Source organism: Echinops telfairi, unplaced genomic scaffold, assembly GCF_000313985.2.
Source record: "Echinops telfairi isolate 266 unplaced genomic scaffold, ASM31398v2 ScPeMD7_2;HRSCAF=8, whole genome shotgun sequence".
In the NCBI taxonomy this organism is placed as follows: domain Eukaryota; kingdom Metazoa; phylum Chordata; class Mammalia; order Afrosoricida; family Tenrecidae; genus Echinops; species Echinops telfairi.
Window position 1 is genome coordinate 15355620 of NW_022103898.1, and position 25943 is coordinate 15381562.

Genomic DNA, 25943 nt, shown 5'->3' on the forward strand with positions numbered 1-25943 from the left:
CTATACCTTTTGATAGTGGGCACCATCAGCTTTCTTCACATTTTCTTATGTACTCATTTTGTCTTCAGCGATTGTGTCAGGAGGTAATATACAATGCCACATTATTAGTACAAACCATTCTCGTACTGAGGCAAGATTTAGGCAGAAGTCCAACATCCATCTGCTTCCTTGTTACATATACACTGCTGAGGGAAAGAAAAATAAGTTGGAAGTGTCCTTACCTATACCTGGATGATCGGCAACAATGGTTACTCGATATTCTTTGCAAAACACCTGGTAGGCAGACATGTTCTTCTTCTTTGGCTAGTGTCAGGAAGAAAATAGAAAACAGTAAAAGATAATGAGAACACCTGTTTAGCAACCCGGATCTTTAGTGATAAAATTAAGGATTCCAATACTTTTTCATCAAGGACAAGAATTCCAAACCACTGAGTAGCTTTCTTAAACAGGGAACCAATTCCTAACGCACATTATTTATCACTCAAGAGACGAATGTCCACTTTACTTCTAGAAGGCAAAAACCCTACGCTAAATTCTTTTTGGATTTCTCAGGTTGTTGCAGCCACATGAGTATTAGTTGTCAAGTGATGGATGAGCTGGTCATCCTGGTGGTACAGCACACATTCTGCCTACATACACTAAGATCTTTGCCTCACCCAGGCACACCTACTCTTCTCACTTTTCAAAATAGGAAACCAGTGAGAGCCGTAAAACTGGTACTTCCCCTTAAATGTTGCTGCCAGAAAGTCAGGAGCCAAAGCCGCGCTCCTTTGTCTCCTGGATTTGATTTCTAATCTTGTCACTTCTCCGACCCTCTTTGGCTGCTACTTGCAGCTTATCATTAATTCATGTTCTTTGGCTCAAGATGGGAAGTACATAAATAACTGAGGATACTTTCTGGTAGTCAATTCAAGAAGAACCTCTTCTATTTTAACCTTAAACTGCTTGGTCAGTATGACTTAAAACAGGTTTGTTTTTCACTGTGTTTCGACACATTCCAAAAGCAAAGGCCAACTTTTGAGAAACAAAAATATGTTCTTTAGGTCAGTTCAATGAGGGGGATGTATCCCATTTTACAAAGTATCCCCAGACTGGGTGGGGAGTCAGTTTTCCTGCCCAGAAAGGTGCATTAGGTAGCCTCTGTCTAAGCCTCTCCTTTTGCTGATGAGAAAGAGAAACTGTGAAGAACAGGCAGCCGAGGGTCTGACACCTCAGCCAGTGACGGCACCAGCGCAGCTCCCATCGGGCTGTGCAGTGCGCGTGCTAGGCTTGCACAGGGCCACAAGGGAAAATATGTTGCTTTCTTCTAGAAAAAGTTACTATTGAACAAAGAAAAGTGTTATCATTTTATAATCTGTATCTGATAAAATGAGAATTTTTGTTCTGTAAGGTTTTCCTTCAAAATTTATCTGGGAGCATCAAAATATGACCACTAGTCTTTTGGCCCCTTCCAAAGTGACTCTTCTCTGGCCCTGTAGTTCTTATGATGTCAGTATTTGCCACTTTGAAACTTACCGGGCACTTACGAGCAGAACCCTGACACTAAATCCAAGCTGCCATCTCACTATAAAAGGAAACTACATTGAAGACAAATGGGTGCATAAGCAAATGTGGCGAAGAAAGCTGATGGTGCCCGGCTATCAAAAGATATAACGTCTGGGGTCTTAAAGGCTTGAAGGAAAATAAGCAGTCATCTAGCTCAGAAGCAACAAAGTCCACATGGAAGAAGCATACCAGCCAGTGGGATCATGGGGTGTCGAAAGGATCAGGTATCAGGCATCATCAGAACAAAAAATCTTACCATAGTGAATGAGGGGGGGAGTGCGAAGTGGAGACCCAAAGCCCACTTGTAGCCCACTGGACATCCCCTTACAGAAGGGTTTCGGGGAGGAGACGAGCTAGTCTGTGTGCGATGTAGCAATAATGAAAAATACAACTTTCCTCTAGTTCCTAAAGGCATCCCCCACCCCCCCAGTATCATGATTCCCAATTCTACCTTGCAAGTCTGGCTAGCACAGAGGATGTACACTGGTACAGATAGGAACTGGAAGTACAGAGAATGCAGGGTGGATGATCCCTTCATGACCAGTGGTGCGAGTGGCGATACTGGGAGGGTAGCGGGAGGATGGATTGGAAAGGGGAAACCGATTCCAAGGATCTACATGTGACCTCCTCCCTGGGGGAGGGACAACAGAAAAGTGGGTGAAGGGAGACGTCGGACAGGGCAAGATATGACAAAATAATAATTTATAAATTATCAAGGGTTCATGATGGAGTGGGGAGCGGGGAGGGAGGAGAAAAAATGAGGAGTTGATGCAATGGGTTTAAGTGGAGAGCAAATGTTTTGAGAATGATGAGGGCAAGGAATGTACAAATGTGCTTTATACAATTGATGTATGTATGGATTGTGATAAGTTGTATGAACCCCGAATAAAATAATTAAAAATTCAATAGAAAAGAAAGCAGAAAATGTTCAAAACTAGACAAACAAAAAAGGAAACTACAGACCAACAGCACTCATGAACAGATGGAAAAATTCTCAACAAAATCCTAACCCATAGAATCCAACAATAAATCGTGCGCAAAAATGTTACTCTGCCCTAATAAAATGTTAAAAAAGAGAAGGAAAAAAAAAAAATGAGGACCTAATGCCAGGGGCTTAAGTGGAGAGGAAATGATTTGAGAATGATGAGGGAAATGAATTTACAAATGTGCTTTACACAATTGATGTATGTATGGATTGTGATAAGAGTTGTATGAGCCCCTAATAAAATGATTTTTTAAAAAAGAAAAAAAAAATGTTACTCTGCCCTTTGTTTGCCTTCAGAGTAAGATTTCATGACCCATCCTATAGCCCACAAATGCAGTCTTGTCCCTGACGTGAGAGCTGCACATTGTTTTAAACCAGTCTGATCTCACCACTTAGTTCACCTAACTTCTTTCTTTTTGTCTTTTAGTTGCTTCCATTAAAAAACTGATCTTCAAAGGACCAAGATTCACAGAGGCTGATGATGATAAAAAAACTTGTATGGGGCTCTAGTTTAATTCCAGAAGGAATTCTGACATAATTTGTTCCTTAAACAGCTCCAAGGTGTCTTCCTTGAACGAGAAAGCAATTGGATATAAACAATGTGGTGTGTTTGTTAAAAACTTAGCATCAAAATTGCATTCCCCTCTTTTAAAAATGGTTCTCCATAGGTTGATTTAATAAAGTATACAATGAAAGAATTCTTTGTAGAAGGCTGCAAACTCTCAACTGCAGAGCCAATCATACTACTAAATACTGGGGTAGGATATATGTGTGAAAAATTTCACTGCCCACTGGCTATAACTTTGCAAGGAGTTTAACAACGCTTTCTCAAACACTATATACTATGAAGGATAATGCTCACTATTTACAAGGTTGTCTTTACAGTTGTAATATAAAATTAAAAAAATGAAATTTTATTGCTGAAATGGCAAATGTTTTGTTATACATTTAGCACAATTTTTAAGTTATTAAATTCTCATAACCAAAAAATTAAACCAATCCAACCAAGTTATTAAATCTTTCAAAGTATTGAAATCACAACTCTTGGACAATATATGAATGCTAGATTCAAATTTATACTGGAGAAAGGGATTTCCCTACAGCTTATACAGGACTTTATTCAACTGTGTGGCATCCACCAGCCCGGGTTCTCATCCAAGGGGTGGGGCCGCCTCCAGGCTCACAGGGTAATTGTCAGCTTTCAGTTCTGTGTGGTTGTAGAACTCACACCCTTTTTTGTTCAGGGACAACAGTGTCTATTGTTGCTTGATTCTTTTAAGGGCTAACTTTAGTCACACCCACTCAGGATAATCTCACTTTAATTCCAACTAGGATTCAATTTATTAAGAAACTTAATTACAACTGCCAAATCCCTTGTGCCATATATGTAGCATCATCATGGAAGTGAGAGCCCATCGTGAAGAGGAGTGCATACACAGGATAAGTATGCCACGAACTGGGGTCAGAGGGACCATCATGGGAGTCTGCCCACAACAGAAATAATAGGATTAGGTAACTAATGCAGGGCCGACCCCTATTGATTCTTTCATACCTCTGAGTTAAGTGGCCTACAAGGAAACAAAGGCTCAAGGAAATGAAGTACTGGGTGGAACTAGTAAGAGAGCAGGGTTGGGATTCTAACCCTTTGACCCCAGATATACCTCTGATCACCCTGCTGCACCACAGCGGAACTCCTGCTTCCCTCCTGACATGCCACTCTGATACTGGGCTTCTGCTTCTTCAAATACCTGAATTGCTTCTAGGATGCAGACCCAGTCTGTGGGCCCTACCTACTTCTCTATCACCTCTGCCCCTCTCCCTGTTGGGACTGTGGCCACATCTTCTTCCCTTTGCCTAAAATACTCCTAATAAATTGAATCCCAGTCAGAATTAAAGTGAGATTATCCTGAGTGGGTGTGACTAAGGTTAGCCCTTAAAAGAATCAAGCAACAATAGACACTCACTGTTGTCCCTGAACAAAAAAGGGTGTGAGTTCTACAACCACACAGAACTGAAAGCTGACAATTACCCTGTGAGCCTGGAGGCGGCCCACCCCTTGGATGAGAACCCGGGCTAGTGGATGCCACGAGTTCAGTCTAGAGAAACACTGAGCAGCGTCCTACCCAGACTGCTGACCTACCCCAGTGAGGGACAGTAAACGGACACTGGTTTTCACTGTGATCATCTGTCATAGGAACAAATCTGAACTCCCTTCTAGTCCCTCTGTATTTTTCAAGATAGAAAGTTGCGGCCTCAAAAACCAATTACTGGCCTTGCATTTGAAATCATGCAGAAATGTTTTTGAGAGAGTGAGAGAGACTATCCACTGCTCATTCATTTAAAAAGTGTCAATACTGTGGAAAAATTTCAACCCCCAAGTTTGAAATCCCGAGTTCCAGATCCAGAGAATGGAGTTGTTGGGTGGTTAAGTTCTACCAGTCAGCAGGTGAGATGAAACTGTAAATAGAATTTCCCTTGAAAATCCCTCAAGGCATCTCACTTAAACAGCCACTAGATTCTCAGTCCAGCACAGCTAGATTTCACTCTAGAATTTCTCAGGCAAGAAACCCAGTGGTTACATATGGAATAATATGGATTCTACCCATATATTTGATAAGTGCGTTTTGAAAACTTTATAATGAGTAGCAGATTACTTAAAAGTCCACTTATAGACTGTGAGTCAAATGCTACAATTTTACAGGTATGGGCCTCCTTTTGCACGTTTCCTGAGATGTGCCACAACACAGACCTTTCAATGTGACCCTTCATGCTCTTTATGAAACAGCCATGCTTAAAGTTTCTGGGGGCACAAAGCTATTCGAGAACCTGATGAAAACCTTCTTTCAAGACCACCCCTAGACTGCTTTAAAGGATAAAACATCAGGGGAGTAAAGACAGAATAGTTTGTGAATCTTAAAAGTAAAGCTTGGCTTCTTCTGCAGCTGACAGGACCCTCAACTCCTTCTTTCCATGGCCCAATAGAGAGGATGTTAACAAGAATACCCTAGCACAAGTGATGCTAATACTGTGGGCGGGGGAGGGGGGGCTGTTGTGAGACCTGTACCTATAGAAACACACTTAAGCCTTATAATAAATGCTATGAGCTAAGTTCCTATCACGACTGGCGTTTTAGAGACGAGGATACTGAGGCCCAGAGTCACACAACAGGGAATTGGACAAGCCAGCATTAGGGCTCAGGCAGCTTGACTTCCGGCTTACATTCAAATGGTATAATGAATTTGAATGTAAGCTGAGTTTTTCAGCATTTTATGCAGTGTTTGTGGTAAAATTAGGTGCCACAGTTGATATTCAGGTCGGCTTATACTTGAATATATACGGACTATTTTAATGTGGCTTTTGCTTTCTTATAACATGCATAATCTGTGTAAATAGTGTCCAGTCACTTAAGAGTTTAATTAGTTCCAGTCAACGTTTCATGTATTGCTGACTGAAGTATGGAGTCGGCCCGCTAGCATATTGACTCTAAGCACAATAGAATGAAATACTGCATGGTCCTGCACCTAAGCCTGAGACCACTGATGCAGCCACTTTTGAGGACCTCCCTCTTTTTTGCTGGCCCTGCACTTGACCAAACATGACATCTTTCTCCAGGGACTGGTCTCCCCTGACAAAATGTCCAAAGTATGTAAGATGAAGTCTTGCCATCTGTGCCTCTAAGGATCACTCTGGCCTTACTTCTTCTAGTACCGGGGTTTGTCCATTTAGCAGTCCGGGGCACTTTCAACTTCTTCTCCAGCCCCACAATTCAAATGCATATACTCTTCTTCACTCTTCCTTAATCAACGTCCAACTTTCACAGTCATATGATGCACTGGAGACTAACATAGCTTGGATCAGGTGCACCTTAGTCCTCAAAGTAACATCCTTGCTTTCCAATACTCTAAAGAGGTTTTGTGCAGCAGAGTTAGCTAATGCAATATGTCTTTTGATCTCTGACTGCTGCTTCCATGAGCATTGATTGTGGATCCAAGAAAGGCAAAATTCTTGACAACATCAAGCTTTTTTCCATTTTATCATAATGTTACCTCTTGGTCCAGTTGTGAGAATTTTGGTCTTCCTTACATTGAGTTGCAATCTATACCGAAGGCTTCGATCTTTGATCTTCATCAACTAGTGCTTCAAATCCTTCTTTCAGTAAGCAAGGTTATGTCATCTGCATACCGCAGGTATTAATAAGCTTTCTGCCAATCCTGATGCCATACTCTTCATATAATTCAGCTTCTCTGATGATTTGCTCAGCATATAGATTGAAGAAGTATGGTGAGAGGATACAACCTTGATGCACATCTTTCCTGATCTTAAACCATATTCCCTAATTCTGTTCACAGAACTGCCTCTTGATCCATGTACAAGTTCCTCATAAGCACAAAGATGTGTTCTGGAATTCACATTCTTCCCAAGGTTATCCAGTTTACTATGGCCCACAGAGTTGAATGCCTTTGCATAGTCAATGAAACACAAGTAAATATTTTTCAAGTATTCTGTGCTTTTGAGCCAAGATACATCTGACGTCAGCAATGATATCCCTTGTTCCATGTCCTCTTCTGAATACATCCTTGACCGCTGGCAGTTCCCTGTCAATGTATTGTTACAACCATTGTTGAATGATCTTCAGCAAAATTTTACTTGTGTGTGATATCAATGATATCATTCTAGACTTTGAGCATTCTATTGGGTCACATTCCTTTGGAATGGGCACAAATATAATCTCTTCCTGTCAGTTGGCCAGGCAGCTATCTTGCAAATTTCCTGGCATAGGTGAGCGAGTGCTTCCAGGGCTTCTTCAGCTTTCTGAAACATTTCAATGGGCGAAATTCCGTCAATTCTTGAAGCCTTGTTTTTGGCTAATGCATTCAGTGCAGCTTGAACTTCTTCCTTCAGCACCATTGGCTTTTACTCATGCTACCTCCTGAAATGGTGGAGGGTTTCTTTTTGATACACTGATTCTGTATCCTTCCATCTTCTCTTGATGTTTCCTGCATCATTCAACAGTTTGCCTATAGAATCCTTCAACATTGCAATTCGAGACTTGGATTTTTCTTGAGTTGTTTCAGTTTCAGATATGCTAACCATGTTCTTCCCTTTTGATTTTCTAATTCCAGGTGTTTGCACATTTCATTATATTTGGCTTTGTCATCGAGCTGCCCTTTGAAATTTAGTATTCAGTTCCTAGACTTCATCTTTTCTTCCATTTGCTTTAGCTACTTTATGATTAACAGCAAATTTCAGAGTTTCTTCCAATATACATTATGATCTTTTCTCTTTCCTTTTTAATTACCTTTTGCTTTCTTTATAAACGATGGTTTTGATATCCTCCCATAACCCATCAGGTCTTCTCTCATTAGCATTCAATGAGTCAAATCTGTTGTTGAGAGCTCCTGGAAATCCAGGTGCAATGACTAGAGGTCTTACTTCGGCTCCTGTGGACTTGTTTTCATTTTCTTCAGCTTCATCCTGAACTTACATGTGCATGTCTGATGGTCTGTTCCAGGCAGCCCCTGGTCTGGTTTTAGCTGCTGACATTGAGCTTCTTCATAGTGTCTTCCCACAGATGTAGTCAATTTGATTTCTGTGTATTCCATCTGGGGAAGTCCACGTGTATACTTGCCTGTTGTGTAGTTGAAAAAAAGGTATTTGCTATTAACAAGTCATTGTTTTGCAAAACCTTTTCATGCAATTCCCCAGCTTCTTTCTCCCACCGAGTCCATATTTTCTAACTACCGTTCCTTCCTCTTGTTTCCAACTTCTGCATTCCAATCACCAATAACTATCAATGCATTTTGATTGCATGTGTGATCAATTTCTGACTGAAGCCATTCGTAGAATTCTTCCATTTCACCACTACCTTTTGTGGTTAGTGCATAAATCTGAATAATAGTTGTATTGATAGAATTTCTTTGAAGGTATAAACTGGCACAGAAAACGTTATACTCAATGGTGGATTTACAAAGATCCTTTCTGACAACAAATGCCATGCTATTCCTTTTGACTGTGTTATTCCCAGCATAGTTAATCATATGATTTTCTGACTCAAAATGGCCAATGCAAAAAAAAAAAAAAAGAAAGGCCAATACCAGTCCATCTCAGCTCAGCTCACTTAATACCTAGGATATCAATCTTCATGTGTTCCTTTTTTTCCCAAATGCTGGCATTTGAAATATCAGTGACATTGCTTCCAGCATTACACAAGCCACCTCAGTATGACAAACTGAGACAAATGGTGGGAAATGGGGCTATAATTATACAATTACACTTTCTCCAGTGTTTTAAATTCTATACCATTGGCTAAATTAACGACACTATCACTAGTGCCCCAACGGGATGATTTACAATGTTTGCTATCATAAATGATAAAGATGTCTCTAAAGTGAATCAGACACATAAAAATATGGGGGACTAGTCTCCTACAACCAAATGGGGCTAAGGGGGTGGTTGTGTAATCGAGGGGTACATTAAAGAGGCATCAGACAAGATAAAGCATGCAAGGACTCACCTCTGCCGTGGCTTCAGGAACCGGGTCTGAGTAGAAAGAGCACATAATGTGTTCTCACGAGCTCATACAATCTCAGGCACGCAAACCATAGTAAGCACATAGGTAACAGAAGGGGCTGTATTAATTAGAGGCATACATACATGTAACAGTAGGGAACGACCTGGAGGTATGTGCGCTATAGGAAGGGGAGGCCCTGGAGGCATACTTGTGACAGGAAGGTACATCCGTGACAAGATGGGTGAGTTCCAGAGTCAAGCCTAACCCTGGTCACCTCTGAGTTGGCTTGACCTTAGTTGTCTTTGAGCTCTTCTCCAGGGAAACAATCTATGATCCTTATCAGATGGGAGTGGGCCCTCCTCAGGGTGGGACAGGCAGTAGGGTCTGATTGCTTTTGATGGCAGACAACCTTCAGGCAGATAGCCTTCAAGCAGTTGACCTTCAAGAGTACAGTAAATGACCATGTATTTGCAAACAGCACCTTACATTTGGCATTATTATGGTGGGACCTTGAGGGGAATGGCTTTTCTTTAGGAGAATGTGACTGGAACCCATCTCCAACTTGCGAACATGAAGTTTTCCCTCCAAGGATTCCGGCCTCCTAGACTCCTTAACATACCATGTTGAGAGTATGTGTGGATATGCTTGCTTCCCGGTTTTCAGTTTCCCACATATACACCATAGATGTAGGAATGGATTCCTTCTATGACATGACCCTATTCAATGCTCACTCTCATGAAGAGATCACTGAAGACACGGGTGTGTTGAAAGCAAAGTGTGGTGTAGAAACCAGATGGTGCCACCCGATGCCGATCAGAAAGCATAAGATCTAGAGCAGCAGTTCGCAACCTGTGGGTCGTGACCCCTTTGGGGGGGGTGTCGAATGATTCACAGGGGTTGCCTGATTCATAACAGTAGCAAAATTACAGTTATGTAGTAGCAAGAAAAATAATTTTATAGTTGGGGGTCAACACAACATGAGGAACATGTATTAAAGGGTCGCGGCATTAGGAAGGTTGAGAACCACTGGTCTAGAATGTAAAGGCTTGTCTTAAAATAAGCAGCCACCTAAGTGGGGCATCAACTAAGTCTACACGGAAGAATCACACCAGCCCGAGTAATTCAAAGATTGTAAATAATAACATCCAAATCTGAAAGAGGAACAGTTATTAGAGCTTAAATTGTGACCACTTCCGTTTGGGTTTGCAGGTAGAGGATGACAGTGGAAGCCCAAAATCTACTGGCGGCATCCCCACAAGGATTCAGCCTCTGGTGAATCCCCTCTGACCATAGTTGAGGGATGAGAATATCCTTGCTATTAGAGAGCATTGTAAAGTCGATTATGGCAGATGTACTTAGGTTAAAATGCAATACTTTATCATTTGATTTCCCTTTGGCCTACTTTTAAAGTTGTTTCAGTTTTGAATATTCTGCTTTCTTTTTGATTAAGGCTTTTCTTTCTATGTTTTGTTTAGTCATTGTTTTTTTTGTTTGCTTCCTGTTTGTGTTTGTATGATTTTCTGTATACGAAATCCAGGATAAGTAGATCTACAGACAGTAACTGGATTGTTAACTGCCTAGGGGCAATGGCAGGGGAAGAAAATAAAGGGAAATGGAGAGCTAACAACACTGCATATGCAAACAAAATGTTCTGAAGCGGATTGTGGTGATGTTTGCACAAATCTCCTTAATACGGCTGAACAACTAAGTTGTATGATATATGAAGTGTATGTCAACAAAACTATATAAAAAGAATATCATCATCACCATAAGCATTATACCACACTTCTGCATTGACTGACTGAGATCCCTAAACCCAAACTGGCTAATAGACAGGGAGGGTGGTACCAGGTAAGTCAGGTCTTCAAACCAAAGCTTTTACTTTACCCATTTTGAATGGAAATCTTTCTAAAATGTTGCCTAAATTTCTGCTGTCATAAATACCACCACTAAATAAGAATCTAAACCATTTCCTAAATGGCAGAAAGTGCAAGAATTCTGCAACCAACGTTTAAATTCTTGCTCTGCTTCTAAACAGGTATGTGTCCTACAACAGCTAATTTCACTTCTTTCTGTGAAATGGGGGTGGTAATACCCATATCTCACTGGGTTATATTCAGGTTTACCGCAGATAAAACACAACAGCACCTGGAGCATACAAAGATCTATAAACAGAGTGACTGCTAGTTATTGGTATTTAGAACTACCCTCAATGAAAATGCCCCAACCCGTCCTGTTCCCTGAATTCTTCGTCAGCTCTCCCTCCCTCCCTCCCCTGGCAGGCGGGCTGGCCTTCTTCCAACCTCCTGCTGGCTTCACTGAAGCCACAATCGCAGTGTTCCTGACTCAGGATACGTACGCTCTGAAGAATGCGGCTTGTGTGCGCACACACTTTATCCACTGACTAAAATGCCCATTCTTCATGTCTACCTGGTAATATCTGCCCAGCTATTATGAATTGATTTAGGTGTTTTCTCACCCATACTCCAGGTTTCCCTTGTGCTCCACGTTCCCTCAGCACTTTGCACCTGCGTGTGTGTGTGAATACACTAGCCCTGGAATGCTTTGAGAGCAGAGCCTGTCTCTTATTCATATTTGTACTCCCGGCACTTGGCCAGCGCCTGCACAATATAGGATTGCAGGTAAACATGTGCTGAATGAGTAACACAGTGTGCAAGCGTAATGTGTGGTGAGGTCAACTTTTGTGTTCATTTGCACAATCTCACTTGATTCCATGTACAGTGAGTGTGGTAGGCTGAGTACCATTTTTCTCATTTTAAGACTAAAGAAACTGAAAGAGCAAATAACTGGTGTCTGGCAGCCAGTGTCCCTCCCTTCCTTCCCAGGGGTCTTGGAGAGAACTCATCTGATACCATTCCTCTTTTTGTTCCAGAGAGACCCTGCTTCCTTTCTTAACTGCTTTCCAAAGGGATGAGATATGGCAGTTTGGTTCCTCAAAGGCCAGGCGCTATCTTAAAAACAAAAACATACCAATAATCAGGAATAATAATGTGCTAAAATGCCTGATACACAGAGAGCAGGCAGCAAATGCTAACTACCAGCTTTTACCACTTATCGATGGTGCTCAGTTTCAGTTTTGCTAGGCAGAACTCATCACCAGTCTCGTCTCCCTGGCCCAGCCTAGGGCTAAGATAAAATGAGAAGCACAGGTTACTGAAGGCAATGCCTCTGGAATGGCAACGTGCCAGATATTTCTTGAGTGTAAGTGGATCTGCTTTTGTAGAACTATCTTGGGCTCTTCCATAGAACCAAATGCCTTCACTTCAATGGGATGATTTTTCCTACTCCTCAGAAAGCAGGGCTCAAACCAAACCAGCCCAAACCAAAACCTAACACTGACAATGTTACCTTTCACTAGGGAAGTGGTCATTTCCCTATTAGTGGAAATGGTGCACCAAGAAGCGCTTCTAGACCCTACTGCTTTCACTTCCACACCACGCACTTTCACTAACTCGCTGGGCAATCTGGATTCTACCTGTCTCCACTACAAATGGACTCCTGGATCTCTCTAGCACGAGACCAGTCTATTCCAAAATGGTCCCCTCATGTCTAGGATATTGATTTCTCTCTGGTTTCTTCAACACCACTACCCCCTCTTCTATCTCCAGTGCCCCAACGCAAGTGTTCCAAAAGGGTTTTCTCTGGGCTTGATTCTCCTGTCCACTACATATTTCATTTATTGCAATCAATGCTCAATTTTTAACTGTATTTCCAACTGCTCTGCTGAGTTTTGGGTCTTGTTTCCCCTGCACTCTGGAAACCCCTACCTAGGTTATTTATACATTTATTGGAAGCTCACTAATGTGCCCATAATAGTTTTTGAACTTTGATTCGTGGTTCCTTGGTGGCTATGAGTGGGCACTGATTCATAGGAGCCTATACACAACAGAACGAAAAAATGTCCAGTCCTGAGCCATCCTCGGAGTTGTTCCTATGCCTGAGATCACTGTTGCAGCCACTGTGTCAATCCATTTTGCCGAGGGCTTTCCTCTTTCACGCTACCTCTCCACTTTCCAAGAATGATGTCCTCCTCCAGGGAGACCAGTTCCTGACAACATGTCCAAAGTAAGCAATCAGAAAACGGAGCTTTGCAGAGACATGACATGATTGAAAGAAATGTAATGTGACAGATGTTGAGACTGTGAACTTCTTTCAGCTAGTAGTTCATGAGTACCTGAAAGATGTCGTTATCACTATCTCCCTTTGCTGTGGCACCCAGACAGCCTAGGCATAATGAAGCCCTAAGCATGTTTCTATGCATTTCCTCATTTAATCTTTAACAATCCTATGAGGGACGTCTAATACTATTCTCAACTTATGGATGGAGTTGTTATGCAACTTGTCCCACAGCACATAGCTTTGGAGTGGCAGACCCAGGATTTAAACCTATGTGGTCTGGCTCCACAGGCCACATGCTTAATTTAACCACTTATTGTTTTTAGGTGCCATTGAGTTTGTTCCAATTTATAGTGACCCTAAGGTTACGTGTTGGTTGATAAGCACAAGGTGAGCAGTTCGAAACCACCAGTGGCTCCTCAGAGGAAAGAGATGGAGCTTTTAGTCTTGTAAAGAGTTCTAATCTCAGAAACCCACAGGGGCAGTTCTAAGCTATTTTAAAAGGTTGCTATGCGTCAGCATTGACTCAGTGGCAGTGAGGTTTTCCTTTGGTTTATGTACAATATAACAAATCAATGCCTGGTCCAGTGCCAGCCTCACAACTACTGCTATGTCACTCCATTTCCTTGAGGGTCTTCCTCTTTTTCAGTGACCCTCTACCATGATGATGCTCTCTTCCAGGGACTGGTCTCCACTACTAACATGTCCAAAGTAAGCGAGATAAAGTCTTGCCATCGTTGCCTTTTAAGGAGCATTCTGACTGCACTTTGCCAGAACAGGATGGCTCATTGTTGGAACAACCCATGGTACATCCAATATCCTTTCCAACACAGCAATTCAAAGGCATCAATTGTCCTGGAGCCTTCCTTCTTCACGTCTATCTTTCACTTGCGTAAGAGGAGACTAAAAACACCATGGCTTGGAACAGGCTTACCTTAGTCCTCAAAGGGCCAGCTTTATAACACATTAGAGCTATCTTTTGCAGCAGATTTGCCCAGTACAATACGTACATCATTTGATTTCCTGAATACTGCTTCCATGAGGATTGTGCATTTGAATGAAACGAAATCCTTTTCAACTTTAATCTTTTCTCTATTTCGACGTTGCTTAGTGTGAGGATTTGTTTTATGTTGAGATATAATCCCTCCTAGAGGCCGTAGTCTTTGATTTCCATCCTTAGTGTTGTGAGTCTGCCTGGTTTTCAGCAGGGAGAGTTGTGTCATTTGTATATCACAAGATGTTAATGAGTCTTCCACCAATCCTGATGCCACCTTTTTCTTCATATGATCCAGCCTCTAGGACTCTTTGCTCAGCATACAGATTGAATAAGTATGCAAACACACACTTTTCCTGATTTTAAGCCACACAGTTCATTCTGTTTTAACAATGGTCTCTTGGTCTATGTACTGTTTCTGTATAAGTGCAATTAAGTGTTCTGGAATTCTCATTTTTTCCAATGTTGTCTATAATTTATTTGATCTACACAGGCAAATGTATTTACATAGTCAATAAAACACAAGTAAATGTCTTCCAGTATTCCCTAATTTCAATCAGGATCTAACATCAGCAATGATATTCCTCATTTCACATGTTCTTCCGAATCTGGCCTGAATTTCTGAAAATTCTCTACTATAGCAGTTTATAAGTTATCTTCAGAAAACTGATTTACATTTAATATTAATGCTAGTGTTTGATAATTCCACATTCTGTTGGATCGTCTTTTTTCTGGAATGGGCACAAGTCTGGATCTCTTCGAGGCTACGGCCAGATTGCGGTCTTCTCATTTTCTTGGCATAGACAAGTGAGGAGCGAGTCCTTTTGGTACTGTATCCACTTTATTGAAACATCTGAACTAGTAGTTTTCCTTCTTTTTTGTCAAGTGCAGCTTGGACTTCTTAAGACCATGGGCTATTGATCACACACTACTCCTGAAATGCTTAAATGTGGACCAATTCTTTTTTGTAGAGTGACAGTGCATTCCTTCCATTTTCTTTTGATGTGTTGTTCAACAATTTGTCCACAGAATCCTTCAATATAGCAACTAGAGTCTTGAATTTTTTCAACTTGAGAAATGCTCAGTGTTTTTCTTTTTTTACTTTCTTTTATTTTTTTCTCCTTTGATTTTCTAACTGCAAGTCTTTGCACATTTCATTATAATATTTTACTTTTGTCTTCTTGAGATGCCCTTTGAAATCTTGAGGTTTCTTTTAAAAAATCATTTCTTCTATTTGCTTTAACTACTCCATGTTTAAGAATAAGGTTCTATGTCTCTTCTGATATCTATTTTGGTTTTATTTAAAAATTGTCTCTTTTTAATGATTTTTTGCTTTTTTCATGAATGATGTCACCCCATTTAGCCATGCTGGTTGTAGGGTACTTGTCCATCAAAACCTAAACTTATGGAAACCAATCACAATGATCTACATATAACCCCTTCCCAGGGGGACGGACAACAGAAGAGTGGGTGAAGGGAGACATCGCACAGTATAAGACATGAAAAATTTATAAATTATCAAGGGTTCATGAGGGAGGGAGGGAAAAAAATGAGGACTTGATACCAAGGGCTCAAGTAGAAAGAAAATATTTTGAAAATGATGATGGCAACAAATGTACACATGTGCTTGACACAATGGTGTATGTATAGATTGTGATAAAAGCTGTATGAGCCACCAATAAATGACTAAAATTAAATAAATATAACAAAGCAACGCAACACAACACACACCCACACACCCACACACCCTTAAACTTATTTCCTGTTACCAAATCAGCTACTTTTCTCAACTCTATTTTGATAATCCTGGTCATAGAATTTGAAGAATACCTGAGGAGGCCTCCTATCCACCTGGCTCTCCAGCCTCAGCTCACTGTAGGCCTGAGAATGTGATTCTTAGCCAGATTGTTTGACTTTTAGAAAGGTCAACAAAACTCTGTATCCATGTAGCTTCTATCCTCTTGTATGAGCTTTATATTTTTGAATAATCTGATTTTAATATTAGTAAGAATGATTACAGAACCCGGGTTCTTTCAATAGCCATAATCACTAGAATTAAAAGATACATCTTTAAAGAAATTTCCTTTTGAAAAAACAAAGTACTGTATATACTCGCGTATAAGCCAACCTGAATATCAGCCGAGACACCTAATTTTATCACAAAAACTGCATAAAAAAATGTGCCGAAAAACTCAATGTATACATGAGTATATATGGTACTTTTCAGTATGAACTTACTGGAAATGATTTGCACCACACAGGCATGAATCAGAATTGACTCGACAGCACATAAACCAACACATTTTCTGTATTTCTGGCAAACTGAATATTGCCTCTTGGCATTACTACCATGTTCCTTCACAAAGTCTCTAATGTCAAACATGAACTAGTTTATTACAAATTTATTTATTTCTAGAATATTGAAAGAATAGCCCAAATCCTCCAATCAGTTGTGAGGCCTGTGGTTTATTGTTTTTTGTTAGGTTAAGGACTATATTCCAGTTACCAAAATAGACCTGAGTGATATGGGCAACCGTCTGTCTCATCTCAAACAGAGGCATGCCAGAAAAAAACAGAAAACGTTTTAATCCCCGAGTAACCCTGAAACCAAGGAAAGGGAATCCTCAGGTGCCAGAAACCTGAGGACACTAAGTGGAAGGTAACGCTAAGGAGATCAATGAGAAGCTGGGACCATAAATATATCTTAACACAGGAAGGGGGCTGAGGGCTTTACTTCTGGGGTATGAGCTATACATAAAGAAAGGTGAGACTGACCTACCTGTATAATTCTGAGAGAGTTCACGAAATGGGACATAGGAACCAGAAAAAAAATCCCACCCCCTTCCAGCCTAAGAAAGGCTGCCATGAGGTGAAAAGTTAAGCTTGAGAAACTGGCATAGCAAATGTGTATGATGCCAATTCACACCACCAGGGTGGTACTGTGACCTTGAGACTGGAAAACTGACACAAAAACTTGTAAAAAATTAAAAAGAAAACCTCTAAAAAAAAAAAAAAAGAGCTCTAGTTAATGATATACACGCAGATGTGTTTAGAAATGGAGTGTATGGCACCTACAACTTACCGTATATACTTGAGTATAAACCGACCTGATTATCAGCTGAGGCACCTAATTTTACCACAAAAACTGCATCAAAAATGTGCTGAAAAAACTCGGCTTATACATGAGTATGTACGGTACTTTGAGATGCATTAATTAAGGCAAGTTAACTGATGGGTAGAGGCTGTCAAGCAAATATAACAAAAAGTTAAGGAATCTCAATGGCGGGCATATGGTGTTCGTGGGCACAATTCTTCTTTGCGCCTGAAAAATTCTGTAATAAACAGTTGAGTAAAATCATACGGTTTTGAGTTTAGGCTGACCAGAAATATGGGAGATGAAGAGGGACAGGCTTAGGGCTCTGAATGACATGCTCCAACAGTGACACACGCTTTGAGGGCCCAAAGACATCTACGCAGAAATGTTCGCCAGGCAGTTAGGAACCCCACTAGTCTGAGACACTGCATGAGCGCTCAGGTGGCTTACACTGCCATTCCTTAAGTGCCCTCCGGCCCCCACACAAGTCCTTCCTCCTTTTTAAGGCCCAGCTGAAAAGGCTTGCTTTTACCTGCCCACCTCCAGCAACGTAAGATTAACCTATGGCACTGTCATATACCACTAGTACGGAAATCTGTAGGGCAAACACAGAAATCACACATACGAGGGAAAGAGTGCTCAAAGAAACATATGAATCAAAATTGACCTAGAATCTGTCTTGTTCTCTATGTCTGCACTGACTTTTAACTCAGAAAGTATAGTCATTGTTTTCCCTGATAGGATCCCCTCACGCACACCCTCTTCTCTAAACGGTTATCCTTTGCCACAGGGAAACTGTCTTGCACCTCCACTGCAGATAGCAATGAGATTCCTCCTCTCAAGTGGCTTCTAGACTTACTTTTCTCCTTAGCTTTTTGTTCAGCTATGATGTGATGTTTCCTTTTGCAGAACAAGAAGGAGCTGTCCTCGGGTGGCACAACTATGATCAATGCTTCCTTCTTCTACTATTCAGAATTACCATATTTCTACCAAAGTGCCTACCATATTACACCTTGATAAGGGGTGAAGCTTTTTGTTTTTTCATAGGAACCTTAATGGCACAGTTGTCATACCATGTATTACAACGGCTGGACAGGTCCTCAAGTGGGAGGACAGATATCAAAGAGAGGTGGTTAATTCTCATTCCCGTCTCCCCAACGGACAGTGAAGTCGCTGAGGCCAGGAGCTCCACCGGCTCCTTTGTGCCTCTCTCGGCACCAAGCTCAGCATTGGGCTGCACGATTGGCAAGCACTCCGTGGTGCAAGAACAAACGCTTGGCCCTAAAGAAAACACAGGAAAAGTACCCAATGCCAGGCGCAAGCCCTCAGCTTATTCCATTGAACTTAACTGGTCATAAAGCCTAATTTTAAAAACCAATTTCTCAAAATGTCCTCAAAGAACACCTTCTCCTATGTCTCAACTGCCCCAGGAAGACAGCATTGCTGAGAGACAGAAACTAGGCTTGGCCCTTCTAAGAATTCTAAGTACCAGTCGGAGCAAGTCAAGGTATCCCTCAGTCTTTCCTTGGTGAAGTGAAGGAATAGCAATATTTTATACTATATGGTTCCATTTGCCTCTTGCCCACCTCCTCGGCCCTACTTACAATGGTTCACCTTGGAGGTTTGACTCCAAGCCTACTCACACTTTTAAAAAAGGTTTAAATTTTACCTTCTCTCCCCTTTCTCTCTCTCTGTCCTTCTCCTCTCTCTTCTTTTTCTTCTCACTGTGGCCGTCTGTGTGGAGGCTAGGAAGTGGCGGAGGAGGGGCAGCTGTTCCACTGTACGGGACATTGGGAGGAGGGACAGGTGCCATGGGGACCTCGCCCCCTGCTGGGATGGGAAGGCCTGAACTTCTCTTGGACTTGGAGTGCCGCCTCTCTTTATGCTTTTCCTTGTCCTTCTTCTTTTTGCTCTTCTTTGACTTTTTCTTCTTCTTGATTTCCCGGTAAGAGTCGTCTATTACTAGCTCCCCAGCCTCTAGCTCCCCACCTGAGGATGAGTCCGATTCCACTAGAATAGGTTCAATCCCTGACAGATCGAGGTTCGTATGGTGGGGCTCTGGGAACTGGGAGGCCTCGGATGCTTCCGGGCCAGGAGACGAGTGTGGGTCTGAGGATGACTTGTGCTTCTTCCGGGCCGATTTCAGGAAGCTCTGCAACTCATGTCCCAGGAGTGGAGCACCTTGCTCATCCCGAGCTGACTTCTTCGAGGACTTCTTCACCGCGGCCTGCTGAGAGGGGCACTGGAAGGGCTCCTCCTCGACAGAGCTGCCGCCTTTCTCCTTTGGGGAGAGAATGAGCTTCATCTTTAAGCCATCAGGCTCCCGGAGGGTCAGGGTCTCTGTGTTCACATACAGCGGCTTCATTTTCTTTGATTTGTGGGCACCTCCATCCTCCAGGGGCAGCTCCCCACTACTTCCGCTTCCTTTCTTCCTGTGCTGATCCTTTCTACTTTCGGAATGGCTGGAAGAACTAGAGGACTTCTCCCCTGTCTTTTTGGAAGGCTTGGCACCTGTGGCCAGTGGGGAAGTGATGGCCTTCAGCAGGTCCATAGCTGTATCAGCAGGCTGTGGGCTGGGCTTTTTCTTTTTCTTCTGTGACGATTCCAAAGATGAATGGTCTGGAAATAAGCAAGACAAGCAATGTCAATAATGGCAGGAAGCCACTTGCAACACATTTGCGCTCTCACCCGAAACACCCAACTAACAAGAGGACAAGACTAACAGGAATGATGTCAGGGGAGGCACCTTAACAGTCCGTGATGCTCAAGTGATTCTTGGTCTTGGCAGGTCCTGCCTCATCTCCAGGGGACAGTCCTCACCACTAAAGTTATTCCTTTTCACTGAATCTTCCCAAGCTACCAAGAAGAGGATGCCCAGAAGGGTGGGCTATCACTGTAAGAGGAAGGGATCTTTCGATCTAGACGAGACTGCAAGCGGAGCTACAACTGTTTCTGTGCTTGGGACAATTTCATTCTGGCCGAAGGTGGTCTTCAGCTACGTGCATATCACAGCTCAGAGACAACTGGCTTATGAGTGGAGAGACACTGGATGGAGAGGCAACCCACAGGTGTAGGCCAGAGGGCCCAACGACTATGTATGGTAAAGGAATGCTAGATAATGGGCATAAGATAAGTGGATATTGGGAGGGGGATAAGGAACCTGGTACCTGGTGTATCACAACTGAAGACTGTTCTTCTATGCTGAATCCTCCAAAATACCAGCCCTCCACCTCTCTCCTCCTTCACACAGGTTTATCGGCACTCAGAACAAGAACCACTGTCCTGTTAAATAGGCCACTGAGTCAGCAACATCTGGATCCCTTCCCCTTACCCTGACTCCAAGAGCCAGTGATGTGTTGCTCCCACCTGTCGCCCTCTCCCATCCTTACCTCCATAGTAGTAGTCATCAGAGGAGTGCTTCCGCTTCTTTTTGTGCGTGTCCGTCCCCAAGAAGTAAAGGTCACTGTCCTGAAATTAAAGAGGGACACTTGCTGAATAAACGAGGAGGGGAACGCCGAGTGGGACTGCTGTGCTTTGACTTTTAACTTTGTCAACCATAACTCCGCTCAGTGCCAGGAAGTCAATTCTGAACCGCCCCTGTGCGTTTCCGAGAACGTAACTTTTCATTGCAGAAGCCAGCCTCATCTTTCTCCTGAGAAGCTGGAGTTGCAAAATGCTGACCTTGAGTTTAGCAGCCCGTTACACCACCAGGCGCCTTGCAAAACACAAGCAACAATAAAATGTATGTAAAAAATGTAAGGGAAAAAACCCTGTGTATTCAGTGACATCTGATTTTTTAGAAGGTTTAAAAAGAAATTTCCTTTTTCACATATTAAGAAATACAAGAGGCCCTCAGGACCAATAATGAGTAGCAATACTAGGAGGGGAAGGGGAAGGTGAGGGGAGAAAGGGGACCGATAACAATGATCTACATATAAACCCCTCCCAGGGGGACAGACAACAGAAAAGTGGGTGAAGGGAGACATTGGTTAGTGTAAGACTAATTTATCAAGGTTTCATGAGGGAGGAACGATGGGGGAGTGGGGGAAATGAGCTGATACCCAGGGCTCAAGCAGAAAGAAAATGTTTTGAAAATGATGGCAGCATATGTACAAATGTGCTTGACACAATGGATGCACGTATGGATTGAGAAGAGCTGTACAAGCTCCCAATAAAATTATTTTTTAAAAAAAGAAGAAATACAAGAGAGCTTCAAAGTGTTCATAGAAAAAAAGCTCCACTATTTTCCAACCACATCTTTCTATGAGCTTTCGTGGTTAAAAACGTCCCCAGGTCAAAGGTTCAGAGCCTTACCTTTAGCTTCTTCTTGGAAGAATTCCTGACCTGAGCAGCAATTTCTTCCTCTTCCCTTAGGAAATCTTTGTAAGAACGTTTCTTTTCTCGCTGGCTCCGGCCAGCTGCCAGCCCTATGTCCTCCAAGCTGTGATCACCGTCAAAGCAATCTGAGGAGCGGGGGTTCATTTGGGAAAAGAAATGAGAGTCAAGTTAAGTAAGGATCAAAGCAGCATGCACATACCGAATGCCACGGTTCCTGATTTCTAAAGGAAAGCACTGATCCAGTACGTCCACTGCAGTACAGGCTAGGTCCAAGGGGACAAGAATATATTTCTTGATGAGATGGGTGCAGGTACAAGAACCGAACCTGAAGAAACAATGCTTCCACACTATGCAAGGCCCAATGTGCATCCTCAGAGACATGGTTTCTTAGTTGTGATTTGGCGGGTGGCCACGGACTTGCAGAGGTGAAGCTGGGAAGAATAAGGATTCATGTGCTGCGCTGTGCTGCAGGAGTCCAATATGTGATTCCTATCCTCAGATTCCTGCACATTGGAGCTGGCAAGGACCAAGAGTGCTGCCGGGGATCACCCCCATATGCTAGACTGCTGTTTCAGACTCACAGGCTGGAACCCCTGTCTTGTTTTTCATTTCCATGGGCCCAGCCTGGGGGTGTCGTGGAGGACGAATATCATTAATAGCGCTCTGGACCATCACCTGGGAGTCCAAGCTGTGGTGCCCAGTCCTGGTCACTATGTCCATGGGCTGCAAGGATTGCAGAGGATACCCCCTTTGGAATGCTTCTCAGATTAAGGGGTCATACCTTCTTTCTTCACGGAGTCATCATAAGCCATGGCGGTCCTGCAGGGCCTTTGAGAATGTCACTGTGCCCCGGCTCCTTCCCGTCTACTGGACCAGGTCTGAGAAACAAAGAAGGAAAACCCTTCTGTCATGTGAATTCACTGTGGAGAAGTAACCTTCCAGGTGGAATGTGTGGTGATCCAAGGGTCGACTGGAAGGGCAGCAAGAAATAAAGGAGTGTCTTGTCACCTCCTCATTCTGTTTGTCAGTCTAGTGGGGAGGAGACTTCAGGAAGCACACTAGGCTTAGATTTGAACCAAGAGTTACGGGTCGGGCTTGGGAAAGTATATAAAATACCTCCCCTGTAAAAACACTTTGAAACTATGGAGCGTTCCTGAAATGCCAACAAGAGTGATTACACTGAGACAGAGCAAAAACAGACACTGGACGCTCTGGTTACCCAAGGCACGCACAGGCATGCAGGTTGCAGAAGAAAACAGACCATGAAATCATACTGGGTGGAATGGTGACACTACAAGATTAGATTTCCATTTAAATAGGCATGTTAACATTATAGGGGTATGAATGACCTTTAGAACATTCTTCCCCCTCACATGTATTTTATGGGGCTAAGACTTTGCTCCAATTCACACAAGTAAAAAAGCAGGTGAACTTTTGACACTAGTTGGTTATGCAGTTCACAACACTTATCAGATAGCTTTTTATATAGTTTTGATTAGATGAAAATCAGGGAATGAGGTAAAAATATGGGAGACTTGCTATTTGTCCATGGTAATTTTTTATGATTTTCACTAGGAAGAATTACTATGATTTTAATGCTATATAGTATTAAATGTGTTAAAATTATTATTTTACACTTGGGTAAATATCAATTCTTACTTTGAAGATGACAAGTGATACTTTATGGATAGGTAATGTCTCAAGTCCTGTAGGAATGATCTTTTAGATAAACTTCAAATTGTTTTACAAAGTAGACTGAAGATGCTCTCTTCCAGCTAGGAAACTGTTTAGAAGCTGATTGATGGGTCACATGCTTATGTTGTATTTTACCTTCATTATTATAGCAGGACTCACTTCAACAGGGCTTGAATAACTAATCCCTTGCGGTAGGTGTGGATGGTACTGAAGTGTAAAACTTGTGTCAAAGTATGGATTCTATTAAGCAGGGAAAGTTGCTTGAGTTAAATGAAACAAATTTAAAAGACTTATTTGTGCAAGTCAGATAAAAAGCAGGCACAGAGAGGCCTATATTGAAAACAGGAGGAAAACAAAGATTAGAAGAGTGATTTACAAGAATAAGTAAAAAAAAAAAAAAAAAAAAAAAGCAGTTATCCATTCCTTAAGCAGTGACATAAAGAATGGACTTGGTTAAAAAAAAAACAACAGCGGAAGTAAACCAGAGGAACAGGATCGTCTAAAGGTAGACCTGAAAATTCCTTGCTCAAGGGAAGCTTTCAGAGGAAATGAAGGAGCTAGAAATGTATGGGCAGGCCTCAAGTAGAAAGATATATTGTAGCTAGTTTCCCATATTCCAGCATTAAGTATCCAACTTTCCCCAATGGATACTACTGATTTTCCTTTCTATCCATCCAAGTGCTACTGTTCAAAAGGGAGTGGAGGGTGGGGCAGAGGGCGGAGCAAGGAGGAAAGTCAAAGGATTGTATACTCAATAATTTGGAAATTGTATGTCCTTTCATTGGCACCAATATCTTGAATTTTTAAGAAAAAACACATTGATTTCTGTATGCAAATAATGCCAAGAAATAGCAAAATTTGAAGCTTAATGCTTTTCATGACAAATAATTTTTAGCCAAGAATACCTAATAATGGGGAGGGGCAATTTTTACTCAATAGCATAAATATGGCTACCAATCTGTCAATGACAAATTGCAGTTCTACATGTAGGGCCCAGGCCTTTCTTTCCCTTTGGTAACACCGAAGGGCAGGGCGGAGCTATCGAACACTCAGAATAGGATGAGAAGAAATGAGTAAAGGCGCTCTGAAACACAGCCAGTGGATTGAAAACGTTGTGTGTGGGGGGAAATATTAGGCCAGTTTAGCATTAGGTTCGTCGCTGTTTAATTTTTCTTGAAAATCAACTGAAAAGGACTTTATAAATGATGAGATTAAATAACCCTGTAGAAAAATGGGAGAGGCCTGTAGGCAAGTCAATTCAGTGAAGAATCAGGGCAGCTAAGAGCTTGAAAAAGAAAAACCAAATACAAGGGTCTCTATCAGTCACAGCTGGGGAAGGCCGATGGGCCCTTAATGTCTAGATTCTCTAAACTCAGGATATTATTGCAGCACAGGGGCTAGCTTTGGTTGCTGACTCATGAAAGAAAGGTAAGATATCTCAAGCAACAGCATGGAAGAAAGGCAGTTGAGGGCAGTTAAGGAAGATCAGATTAGTGCCTGATACTCCTCCCAAGCCGCAAACATGACCCAGGAGAAATCTGTGGCTCAAGGGTTGGCAGCTGACTATCCAGTTAGTGAAGATGAAAATTCTTAGGTTTGATTTTCAAATGAGAAAAAACAAAGGCCATCATTACATTAGATGTTGGCAAATCTAAAACAGGCATTAAAACCCATTTTCCCGGGTTCCATAATCTTAAATTCATTATGTAACAGTTAGTGGAAGTAGGAAACATGTCATTATAAACATATATATTCATACCTCTATGTATGAATATGCAAACTGTGGCACGTCTCTTGGGAGGATTTTTTTAACCCCTTCAGGACAAGCAAAGGGAAAGGCGGGGCTGCTCTTCTACTTGTAGAGGAATGTACAACTTGTCTTTTGGAACTGGCTCTGGGGATCGCCACTTTTGGGAAAAGCTAAAATCCCTCAGCTAGGGTGCTTGGAAGATACAAATGATAAAATACCGGAGGAAGAGGGGTGGGGGGCAAAAAGTTTGAGAAGGGGATCTTTTCAGGTGACCGAAGCCCCACTTATGAAGAACACGTTTTGTTTCTTCGTGCAGAATGAAGACTGCTGAAGGAGAAGGAACCAAGTCAGCCGCCCAGAGACACTCGGGCCCAGTCGGAGGTGCGCTTTGTCCCAGGTTCCACGGTCTCTTCTCCCAAGTCTTTCCGGGAACGACTCCGGTCGCAGGTCAAAAGGGGAAGGTGCGCATCCGGTGGTTGCCGGCTTTCCGATTGATTGATGCTGAAGGTGTGTGCTGCTTCTAGATTCGAACAGGTGACGTCTTCTCGCGGCTCCAGTCTTGGACCCAACTCAGCATTCTTGCCATTCCTTTCCTGCAGGACCTACCTCTGTACCTGCAGCACTCACAGTCCCGGCCAGCTCGGGGCAGCAGCAGCGGAGGAGCCTGGGCTGGGGGGCTGGATCTTCTCAGGGCCACCGCACACGTGGGCTGACAACTCACATCCCCACAGGGCCGGGAATACACATTGACAAGCCTGGTCCACTCCTGGCCCGCGGCTTTTCTGCGGGACTCTGTGGTGTGTGTGTGTGTGTGTGTTTTAAATTTTTATTTTGGAAGTTTATTCTTTCCGGGAGGGGTTATCCCCAGCCAGCAGCTCGGGCATCGGGCTGGAG

The 25943-nt window shown here is 42.5% G+C and overlaps 1 protein-coding gene across 4 annotated transcripts in view; it reads right to left on the minus strand.

Annotated features, from left to right (window-relative positions):
- Positions 1-25877, minus strand: part of HMGXB4 (HMG-box containing 4) — a 42385-nt gene extending 16508 nt beyond the window's left edge. Inside the window, exons 1-6 of one of the 4 annotated variants that reach the window (XM_045292772.1) lie at positions 25656-25877; positions 22386-22482; positions 21581-21729; positions 20656-20734; positions 18936-19885; positions 222-303 (exon numbers count right to left, since the gene is read on the minus strand). In XM_045292772.1, coding sequence (XP_045148707.1) covers positions 222-303; positions 18936-19885; positions 20656-20734; positions 21581-21729; positions 22386-22416 — 1291 coding nt within the window. In that variant the 5' untranslated portion in view covers positions 22417-22482; positions 25656-25877. Of the gene's footprint in view, positions 1-221; positions 304-18935; positions 19886-20433; positions 20549-20655; positions 20735-21580; positions 21730-22385; positions 23209-25058; positions 25261-25655 lie in introns of those variants that run through there. The other 3 variants (XM_045292766.1, XM_004700319.2, XM_045292776.1) reach the window with 3 other exon arrangements.
- Between the last annotated feature and the right edge of the window lie 66 nt (positions 25878-25943).